General features: G+C 36.3%; 1 protein-coding gene and 1 long non-coding RNA gene across 2 annotated transcripts; one reads left to right on the top strand and one right to left on the bottom strand.

Moving 5' to 3' along the window:
* The first annotated feature begins 2,471 nt into the window (after window positions 1-2,471).
* LOC106666917 (E3 ubiquitin-protein ligase RING1-like) lies at window positions 2,472-9,747 on the top strand. The gene is made up of 3 exons (XM_014394454.2): window positions 2,472-3,569; window positions 4,292-4,519; window positions 8,507-9,747. Exons 1-2 carry the CDS (start codon window positions 2,684-2,686, stop codon window positions 4,501-4,503), a joined length of 1,098 nt encoding a protein of 365 aa, XP_014249940.1. The 5' UTR covers window positions 2,472-2,683; the 3' UTR covers window positions 4,504-4,519; window positions 8,507-9,747.
* On the bottom strand, window positions 6,150-7,305 carry LOC112126368. The gene is made up of 2 exons (XR_002909933.1): window positions 7,048-7,305; window positions 6,150-6,710 (listed from the first exon to the last, which is right to left on the bottom strand). It is a non-coding gene; the product is annotated as an uncharacterized LOC112126368 (long non-coding RNA).
* Window positions 9,748-10,913: the final 1,166 nt, after the last annotated feature.

The following is a 10,913-nucleotide window of genomic DNA, read 5'->3' as shown; positions in this document are numbered from 1 at the left end:
ATTAATCTCTTTCCTTATTAGTGTTCATTGTTTTATATATTATACTACCATATTATTATTGATATTTTTTTTAAAAATTATTTTGGCCTCACTCTGAGATATCTACCCGTAGTATGCTCAAGTGTGTCAAGCCTCACAACCAGCCAAAAACCCCACCCGCCAGGAGAGCCAAGCCACCCTTCACCGCCGTGAGGCCATCTCATACATAAAACCAATCATAGTGGGAAACTCACTACCTTGTCAAGCATATTAGGGAGATGTCGATAAAAACCTTACATACCATTAAGTGCTCCTAGAAAAGTCTACATTTCCCCCACAGCCCAGGGACAAAGCACCCAGAATGCGGAGACACTCCTCCCAAAGAAGCACCGACCGACCTGCAGCACCCGACAGGCAAGCCCCCAGCCAAGCGCAGCCAGACACACTTTTCCAAAGCTTAGATCTCCCTACCACAATCCTGAAGAAACCTATATAATATTTTGTACCCAAATGAAAGTTTTAATAACCTCTTCTAACTGAGTTAATCAGTCAAAAAAAAATTCTCTCCTTCTCGTAATCGAATAAAACAATGTGTTTTTCATGTTTTTCAGGAACTGGCTTCAAAATAACTTTCCTTTTAGCCCATATAGCTTGAAAGATGACGCACTGGCTGACTGATGCTCTATGGGAGCTGTTGCAATTTGGGCATTTTGTAGACACATGTGAGCCAGAGTTGTGGCAGGTGTTTGTGCTGTGGCCCAGTGCACAGATGCTGCACTTGGAGGGATGCAGCCACCCAAACCCTCCTGGCTGGGGTTTCTCAAACTGTAGAAACCAAAAATAAATAAATAAATAAAAAATAAAAACAGCCCGCCCTCCTAAGCCCATCAGGCACACCATCAGCCGACCCAACCAAGCAGAGCTCCAGATTGTTTCTTGTCTAGTAAATACTAGTTCTTACTATCGATTTATTATTTTTATTTGTTTATTTATTTAATTATTGTCATCAGTATAGTAGATCATATTTTATTTATTAAATTGGCTGCTGTCAAAAAGCTGAATAATTTGGCAATTTTTTTTGTTGTCCCCTAATATTTCATACTGTGTATTCGGGAGAGAATAAATTTTCTTAAGCCATGATAGATCCGACATAATAGTGAAATAAGTTTTGTTATTATTTCATTGCATGCTCGGCTTATAGGTGGACAATCACGGGCCATTAGGTGACCCTTGGTGATCCAGCAGTGTCCTATTCTCAGCCTACTCAATAGAACCTTGTCCCTTCTCTTCAACCTACACGATGACAGCCATGCCTGTGTAGTACACTTGATTTCATGAAGTTTGTTGTTTGTAACTGAATGCCAGGTTTTTTCCATTGTAAATACATTTTCTTCCTAAAGGCTGCAATAAGGTCATCCTTGCTTACTCCACAACAAGGTTTCATCTTCAACTTCCTCCTTGGCAGCTATATCAGCTCTATCATTGTCAGGGATACCCAAGTGACCATAGAAAAAAAAAACACTTTTCTCTTACTGCTAAAGACGTCTCAGTGAGTACAACAGATACTGTACCATAGGGTTATTGCTGTAAGGATGATTAAATGTTTGCAGGGCAGCCATAGACTCAGAACAAATAACCATTATTTGCCGTCTGGATAGAATAATGTTGAGGGATTTATCCGGTTATCATTTCGGCAATATAGTTGCTTGCTAGGGGATTTAGTGAAAATAAATATTTCCTTTTTCCCACAGATACTTGCACCACTACTTGCTACTGCAGCACCACCAGCACTTTTCTCTATTTTGACAGAACAACGACAGGTGACTGTAGTTTTGGCATAGATAGCACCTTAGGACTCTTACTTTATTTTTTGACTCTTACTTTATTTTTTAATTTCTCCCACCGGACCCGACAATGGCAGACAGCTTGGTACTTTTTTTGTCCTTGGCTGGAGTTCCTTCTTGAAAATAGACCTCAAAGGTTGGCAGCTTTCGGGCATTTCATCAGTTGAAGAAGCTTTTCTCACAAATGCCATTTTGTATCTCTTCTACCTTCACGATCAGTGGCAGTACTTATAACTCAGTCGCTTCTTTCAAGAATACGTGTGGAATGGAATCTTAGTTTTTGTTGGGTAAGCAAGAATCGTGTGATCCTGTTCACATTCGATACAGATGAGCACTCGGTCTCTCTTAACTTTGAATTCAAAGTTTCTTTTCAGCAGCGACTAAGTTTTTAGTCGATTGGCTCACATCCCGAAAGAGCGAGAGATCGACTATAGGTGGGATATGTCTCAATCCTGCAGGAGGAGCATTAATCCATGATGTTCTTTTTTTCTCTTCATCGTCAGTGTCAGAGAGACTAGCAAAGGAATTAAAGATACTTATTTTAAGTAGTATTACTTTGAGCGAATCGTCAATGTTGTAGAGATTAATAATTTTAGGGGAAAACTGAGTGAAGAAAGCAGGGAATTTTGTCGCTTGTTTACGGCAACACTTGTTGTAAACAAGTTGCATAGGATTGTGTTTTGTTTGGTCGTTTGCCGATTTATGTTTTCATCCGTACTCCGTAGTGTTTAGGCGAAACACTTGAGACTTGAAGGCGGTCGCAACTGATAGCAGTCTCTAAGAGGAAGAAAATCAACGTAAATCGATCTCGGACGAGGATAAAAGATTTTTTATTATTTTGTTGTAAAGTTTCCGTTCGGATGGCGACCAATGAACAAGTCGGCTTGAGCCGGACGTGGGAGCTGTCGCTGTACGAGCTGCACAGGACGCAGCAGGACGCGATAACTGACAACACGGAGATCGCAGTCTCGCCTCGGAGCCTCCACAGCGAGCTGATGTGTCCCATCTGCTTGGACATGCTGAAGAAGACGATGACGACGAAGGAGTGCTTGCATAGGTTCTGCTCAGATTGTATCATAACAGCTTTGAGGTCCGGTAACAAAGAGTGTCCCACATGCAGGAAGAAACTCATCTCGAAACGTTCCCTGAGGCCGGACCCGAATTTCGACCTGCTCATCTCGAAAATCTACCCCAGCCGGGACGAGTACGACGCTCACCAGGTGAGAGTCCTGGAAAAGCTCAACAAGAGCCACAGCCAGGCCGCTCTCATGAATTCCATCAACGAAGGGATCAAAGTGCAGACCCAGAACAGAATCCAGAGGTCGAAACGCGCCCACCTCGACTTGGACAACACGAGGAATTCGCAGGACGTCAACGACAATAAACAATTCTCCGAAAGCACGTCCATGACTTCCAGCCAAAGCAATCCGATCTCTGAAAGCTCTCATATCTCGTTTAGTCAGCCGCCTGAGATCATGAACGAAGATGCCAATGATGCCAGTTATCCCCAGAGGAACAAGCCGTACGGGTCTTCATCCTCGGACACAAACGATTCCGGAGAATCTAGCCTGGACGCTTCCTGCCAAGATTCAGCCACAGAGGGCGAATCTTCACAAATGTCTTCATTCGATGAAATTGAACTTGTCTTTAAGCCTCACCCCGTTGAAATGCCCAATGATTCTTCGCTCATCAAAGCACTCAAAGAGAACTCAACTCGATACATCAAAACCACGGCTAATGCATCAGGTAACACTTTTTTTATTTTACAACTGAATAGAAAATGTAACAAGCAAAATGGAAATTGACCTGAGTGATTTTTTTTTATCGGTATACTGCGCCAATTTACTAAAATTTTGGTTCTGGAAAAGGGGATTATAAACTCAATGCTGATCAGGGTGGTTGTAAAGCAGCCCAGTAAGGTGTCAATCAGCATAGAATCAGTTCTAGAATCGGTTGTAATTTGACATATCAAAGACATAATATATTCAAAATGGGAAGAAAGATGGGCAAACTTTGATCATATACATTGAGGTACTAAATAGCCAGGCAGCACAGAGGGTAATTACCGCATCAGTGGTCTATTTGTTTGGGAGTGCATTAGGGCCATCCATATCAGTCATTGGGGAAAACAAAATTACATTTGCCTTGGTACAGGGCACATGATAATTGATCAAGAAAGTTCGATGAGGATACCTATTGCCCCTGAACCCTTTTCTGGCATAGCAAACTACCAAAAGTGTGGAATTTAAAACCAATTTTTAGGTAGACACTAAAAGAAGAAAATTATTCACAAAAGTCTATCTCTGTCCTTTGTTCACCCCTAATTGTATGATTACTTGATGTCCTTGGTTGACCTTGTTTTGTCTACAAGGTCCTAAATTTTGTTGTTATTTTTTTTAGTGTGTTTTTACATGTTAGCCTGGGTACTCAGACTTGCTATTTTCACAATTGTAATTTATTTTTTTCAGTTGATCACCTTAGCAAATATTTGGCTACAAGGCTAGCCCTGGATTTGGGCTCAGAGATGCCAGACAGGAGTTTCAATTTCTCCATTCACATCGCCCCAGTCGTCGGTCAGTTTATTACGCTTACTGGTAACCAAACACTTAGGCAGGTTAATGAAAAGTACTGGAAAATCAACAAACCTTTGGAAATGTTTTACTCTTGGAAAAAGGCATAACTAAAAAAAAATTAAGGTAAATGATTACATCTAAATCGCTATTTAACACTATTAAAATAAAATGCTTCAATTTAACATGACAAATTTACAGAATGTAACAATTGAATTTAATAAAAATCTTGAAAATTAAAAACATTCAATACATTTTATTGGAAATGTTAATATAGGCTTGACAATCACTTACAAAAGCAATTGTAAGAATTATCTATTATATTTTTATAATATTTGATTAAATGTGTGCACACAGTTCTCCCATTAACAATTTGGGTTTTAATTAATGTGTTTAATTAAATGTATAATTTATTATTATTACTATTAAGTGTTCCTTTAACAAGCCCTTATACTTATAAATAATCTGGATCTGGAGTTTTTAACAGATGTTTCAGACTTCTTTGAATCTGTCATTACAGTCCTTGTATGGTGTAATAAAAATTAAATTCTTATGGGGGCATTGATGGCCGCAACTGTGTAGGCGTTAACACTATAAGTAAAGGTCCCGGTTTCGAATCCACCGGCCCCGCATCCGAACCTGGCATACTTACAAACGGACTTTTTTCAGCAACCCCCCGAGGGTTCATATAACGTCGTAGTAGTTGAAATACCCTCATTAAAAAATAAATAAAATAAAATAAAAAATAAACTCGCTCACACTTTTGTTCAGTTGTTGAACAAACTTCAATACTAACCCTAAATGGTAAAAAATATTGCACAATTTGTAATATTGAGCAATATAATTGATCCTCTAGGGCCCGCCTTACAGTGATGAGCACCGTGTCAGCACCTTAACCATTGCAGCCACTGATGTCCCTTCAAGAAGTTGAAAACTATCTATTAAATAATAATAAATCTATTAAAACTGAATTATGTCAATTTATAGACATGTTTGAAATCGTTTTGCCTTGATGATGACCTTAAAATTGGTCAAAAGCATGGAGTAGCAATTGAAATTTTTTTTTTTTTTTTCATTCGGACCATACTGAGATCCAGATTATTTGTGAGTAAAAGTGTATTAGTAAAGTGATAATTGTCTAGTCTATTCAATTTAGTATAGTTTTCTGTTATGGACCACTTATTTTCCTAATTTGTGTGTATATTATGCACAGATATTTCTCAAATATTGGTCAATTATTAAAGAGAGGTTAATAGTTTGGTTTTGATTTATATAGGCTTGACTAGCTAATATGATATTTTAAAATAGATGTTCCTGAATTGTGTTGTAAATATGGAATCGAAAATCGCTTAGCTTCTTGTTTTGTTTTTTTTGGAGATGAAAACCTGAATAGTATTACAGTAAAAATCGTTTATAAGAACATCCAAGAGACCATCTGAACTTGGGTTCTTAAGCCCGATAGTTGCTATATCCGGTAATCAATTTTTTTCTGTTTAATTATTGATCAATTTTTTGAAAGTTGAAGGCTCTTTCAGTCATTCCTCTGGAACTACTTTTAAGGGATTGAAATTAGCAATCCCATTTAGTAACAAGTTTGGAACTAAAAAGCGTTTGCAATTTCAAGCCCTGTTTAATTATCATTGTTTAGGTTTTAAGATAAAAAACAAAAAGATTAATCACAAAAATTTTATTTACTGCAAAACTGAAAAATAGTCTGTAATATTGGTTTGTTTATTTATTTATTTTATTTTTTTTAATGAATGTAAAAAGCATTTTCTGTAATGGTGACAAGTTCTTTCACTGTCATTTTCATAGATTCCTCTGCAAAATTGTCATTACATGTTAAAAATTTATTTACCACATTTATAGCTGAGAACATTCCCTTCAAAGTGGGGCATGAAAATTTGCTTGATTCATCTGTTATGGCATTGTCTTCTAAATCATTTTCTTCTGCTTTGACCCCTGCAACAATTTCTTCATCTGTGATGATTCCATGGGTAGTAAGACTCAAGTCTGCGTCTTCATATCCTTGAAGCAAACTGTTTTCAGTGGGCAAATTTGAGCCCAGTTTTGAAGTGTTTCATCCTGAAAGTCTTGGATTTGAAGAATATCAACAGCATTGTCAACCAAATCACTGACGAAGCCAGCATGCCGGAAGCAGTTTCTAATCGTTGAAGGCTTAACCTGATTCCAAGCCTTTTCGAGTATAATTATAGCATCCAGGACTGAAATCTTTGCTTCTTTCTCTTTTCAGTGTCGTCAATGATCCGTAGGATAAGTTGTTTTCTGAAGAGGACTTTCAAGGATTTTATGACACCTTGATCCATAGGCTGTAAAACCGACGTTGTGTTGAGAGGAAGAAAAGCTAATTTAATGGCTTGAAGACCTTTAACTGATGGGTGGGCAGGACAATTGTCAGCAACGTGGGCCAAACAGTTTCAAGCCAGTTTTCTGAAACTCCTGGTGGCACGGCGTTTGATTCTCCACTGATTTTTCCAAAAACAATGGAATGTCTTTGCCGAAATCTCTGGATCCATGAGGTTGAACATACTAAATCATTTTTATTAAAAAGTTTTGCAAAATCATTTGCTTTTGCTTGCAAAAATAGGTCCATTCAACGGAATGTTTGCACTCCTTTGAACCTTGAACCANACCTTGATCCATAGGCTGTAAAACCGACGTTGTGTTGAGAGGAAGAAAAGCTAATTTAATGGCTTGAAGACCTTTAACTGATGGGTGGGCAGGACAATTGTCAGCAACGTGGGCCAAACAGTTTCAAGCCAGTTTTCTGAAACTCCTGGTGGCACGGCGTTTGATTCTCCACTGATTTTTCCAAAAACAATGGAATGTCTTTGCCGAAATCTCTGGATCCATGAGGTTGAACATACAAAATCATTTTTATTAAAAAGTTTTGCAAAATCATTTGCTTTTGCTTGCAAAAATAGGTCCATTCAACGGAATGTTTGCACTCCTTTGAACCTTGAACCACTGCAACAGTGCTTCTTCGACATTACCATGAGAACTTTTACGAATTTTTTTTCTGCTGGTACGATCTTTTTCGAATTCATCTTTTAATTTTTGACGGTTCTTAAAAATGTTTGAAATGGTTGCATGACTCACCTTTAGTTCATTCGCCAAAGCTCCATTTTTTCTCCATTTTCCAAACGAGAAATTATATGGATTTTTAACTCCACCGTAAAGGTTTTTTTTTTTTTTTTTTTCGTTCATTGCACCGTCCTATTTGAACAACTGCAGAGAACTGAGAAAGAATGTGTAGCCAGAAGATAATGTAAAACACGACACAATCATTCGTATAAAATAATTGATTACATTTTGTAGAATATTTTGTCTGAACTCCTCTTTCGAGGGATTTATTTTCTCATGAAGTTCTTACAAAAGTTTGTTTTCTCAGAAATACATTAACTTTAGGTCACTAAAAGCGATATGTTCTTATAACCAGATATTTTATACATTAAGTTGCATTAAAGCTGGCTGGGAACTAGAAATTTCGTTCTTATAATCGATATGTTTTTACAACCAGTGTTCATTTAAACGATTTTTACTGTAATTTGTTTTGTTAACATTTTTTGGTGTTTCGGGTTGTTATTTCTTTCAACTCAAGTCTGTGATAATGTAAATGAATTAAGATTATACTCTTTCGCTTAGAGAAAGGTGTACTGGATGGGTCTTTAAAATATGGGATCGTATGGAAATAATACTTTTTAGTGCTGTAAGACCTTAAGTTGCAAATGAGATATTATTCAAATACTTTAGCATTTTTTAAAACCTGTAAAAATGTAAATGTTAAGAAAAATGTACTATAATGTTAGAATGGCTCACAAATATAATTATGATAGATGGCTCACATGTTAAAATATTTAATGGAAATGAAGATGGATTATGCTTTCAATATATATGGTGTAGACTATGGTTTTGATTGAAGACGTAAGACTAGGCCATCATTTATGAGAATAATGAAAATGATTTTTCGTTGTTTTAGTTGATACTATTTTTAAAATTAGAATTGTCTAGCTTAAACGTAGAAATAGATACAGCTGAAAATATTCACTTAAATTTATACTAAACAGCCAAATATTCTTTTTTATTTTCCAGCTATACTCTCCCTCTCTGTGTCATGTTCTATTAGATCATGAGCATGAAGCTGTATGAGATGGCAGCATTATTTTGGCGCGGCTCAGAATTCTGTCCTGTCATGATCTCAATGTCATCAGGGTATTCCGAACCTTAAAAATATACCAAAATATGCGGTACAGTCTTTTCCTAATTACCAAAAGTTGACGACAAAAAGAAAAACCTTCAAATATGATTAATCTACTGAAACTGAAAGTATTTAATAAAGTGACAAATTAATTAGCGTGGGGGGAAGAGTTACTGCGTTAATTACTGAGAAACTCATGCTTAACATGACATTTTCTAGGAATATCTTGTTCGATGTCCATAATAGCAACTGGTTTATTTGCTTAAGTTGTAAATTATGACTATTTTTTTTAATAATTTCAAACTGTTAAGTGTTGTTTTTACTAAAGTTATGATCTATTTAATACATACATGTAACTGTTATATAAAACTGCACAATTGTAAGCTGAAGACTGGAAAAAATGCCATGAATCTTGTTACTTTAATATTTTTTAAGTAATAACAAAAATTGAATCGGACTATTGTTTTGCCTGTTATTTGTTGAGCTTGATGCAAAATGAAATTATCGATTAACCTGCAAATTTAATTTACTTATATACATTTTGAATTGAAGCATGTTAGAAGGATATGAAAGTTTGAAGATGTTTTCAAGTATTTTTACAAGGAGAGATTGATTTTATAGAATTTTAAAAACAAAATGCCATTTATGTAAGAAAAATGTGGAAATTGATGTATCCATGAGTAATGCGCATTTTTTTTTCTTACTATGCCTCAAAAACTTAAGCCCACAAGTTTTACTACTTATTTTAAAACTTCCAAAAAAGGAGGTATTTCATTAACATCTACCTAAAATCAATTTTTTTAATGTAAAAAAAAACTGAAAAATATCAATGTTTAGCTTAACTAGTCAGAATAAATGCCTAGAATACTTAAAAACATGTACAATGATTGAGATTAATAATTATAGACATATGTGAACATGTTTCCGTTAGATCTGATACGTTACTGGACAAGTTGATAGCCAGAGCAATTTATAATTGTTGACTGATAATAAAACTAAATTATTATCGTGCTATTAGATGTTACATGAAAATACAAATGATATATTTAATGTATTATCTATAATTGGATGATATTAAAATTTATATAAATTATTATATATCTGTTTTGCAAATAAATGTCTATGTTCATTAAAACTTGTTTGTTTGTATTACCATTCTACTCAGGCAATATGCCATTATGCCACTGTCTTTCAAGCAGAGATTGTACCAAGGAATTTAAAAGGCTATGTATTGTTAATAGAAGAATAGCCATCTACTCAATCAAACAGCCGGGCGGCACTGAGGGCAATTACCATATCGGTGGTAAAGACTAGAATAGTTTGGGATTGCATTAGGACAACAAAATTACATTTGTCTGGGTACCAGGGCCCCAGAGCAAAAGGGTGATGAAGATTGGTCATCAGACAACAAGAATTAAGAATAAATCCTCCATTCAATGGGAATGTAGCAAAGGACAAAGTCATGCAAAAAAATTCATCAAAGGATCATTGTAACTAACGGCAGAACTACTAAATCTAGGACGAGTTAGGAATAGAATAAAAGTAAGACTATTAAGAAGAAGAAACAACAGAACATGTACTCTGTTGGTTCAAAGGCTCCTTGAGATTCCTACTCTTGGGAGAGGTAAGTCCAGGCCTGAAGGCAGAACTAGAATGTGATAGGAATGATAGATGGACTGCTGACTGGACACTGCAGACTCCAGAGGCATACCTATAGATTCAGGACAGCAGAAACAAGGCAACATATGGCCAGGAAGAAGAAGAGACAGAGGCACATGTCCTAGGTTGGTGCGAAGGCTTATGTAAACTGAGATTCCTACTACTGGGAGAGGAAAAGCCCAGGCCTGAAGGACACACATGGGAGTTCTTGAAAAAGCTTTGGGATCTGGTAAAAAAGCTGAGGAGCTCTAGACAATAGTGATGCACAATAGACAATGCACAATAGGTGCCAGGGTAGAATTAAAAGCAGGTAAAGGTTTTATTTTTATTCATATTTTTTCACTCAATTTTTAATAATCGCACTACAGTAAATTTCACCAATTCTTACAGATTACGTTCACCGAATCACCGGAGTCATTGAACAAGCCTTGATGCGGCTCATTTATTCAATAAAGCCTGACATGAAGATATTTAAAAAATAGAATTCCATTCAAGTATCAGAAAACAAAGAAAATACCAACTACGATGAGGAGAAACCATATTGAAACACCTCAAAGGATCGCAAAGTATAGGCTTAAGCGAAATGAAGACTAATCGGGACATGTGGACTTGAAATCCCTTAATCCAACGTGACAGTTTTTT

This window comes from Cimex lectularius, unplaced genomic scaffold (genome assembly GCF_000648675.2).
Source record: "Cimex lectularius strain Harlan isolate CLEC.00 unplaced genomic scaffold, Clec_2.1 scaffold21, whole genome shotgun sequence".
NCBI lineage: Eukaryota > Metazoa > Arthropoda > Insecta > Hemiptera > Cimicidae > Cimex > Cimex lectularius.
Note: the sequence above shows the minus strand (reverse complement) of the source record. Positions and strands in the feature narration are given on the sequence as shown.

Excerpts from the sequence above, each read along its gene's own strand:
- LOC106666917 (XM_014394454.2), top strand. The coding sequence starts at position 2,684 with ATGGCGACCAATGAACAAGTCGGCTTGAGCCGGACGTGGGAGCTGTCG. Across the intron at positions 3,570-4,291 it reads AACCACGGCTAATGCATCAG|TTGATCACCTTAGCAAATAT; the intron begins GTAACACTTTTT and ends TATTTTTTTCAG.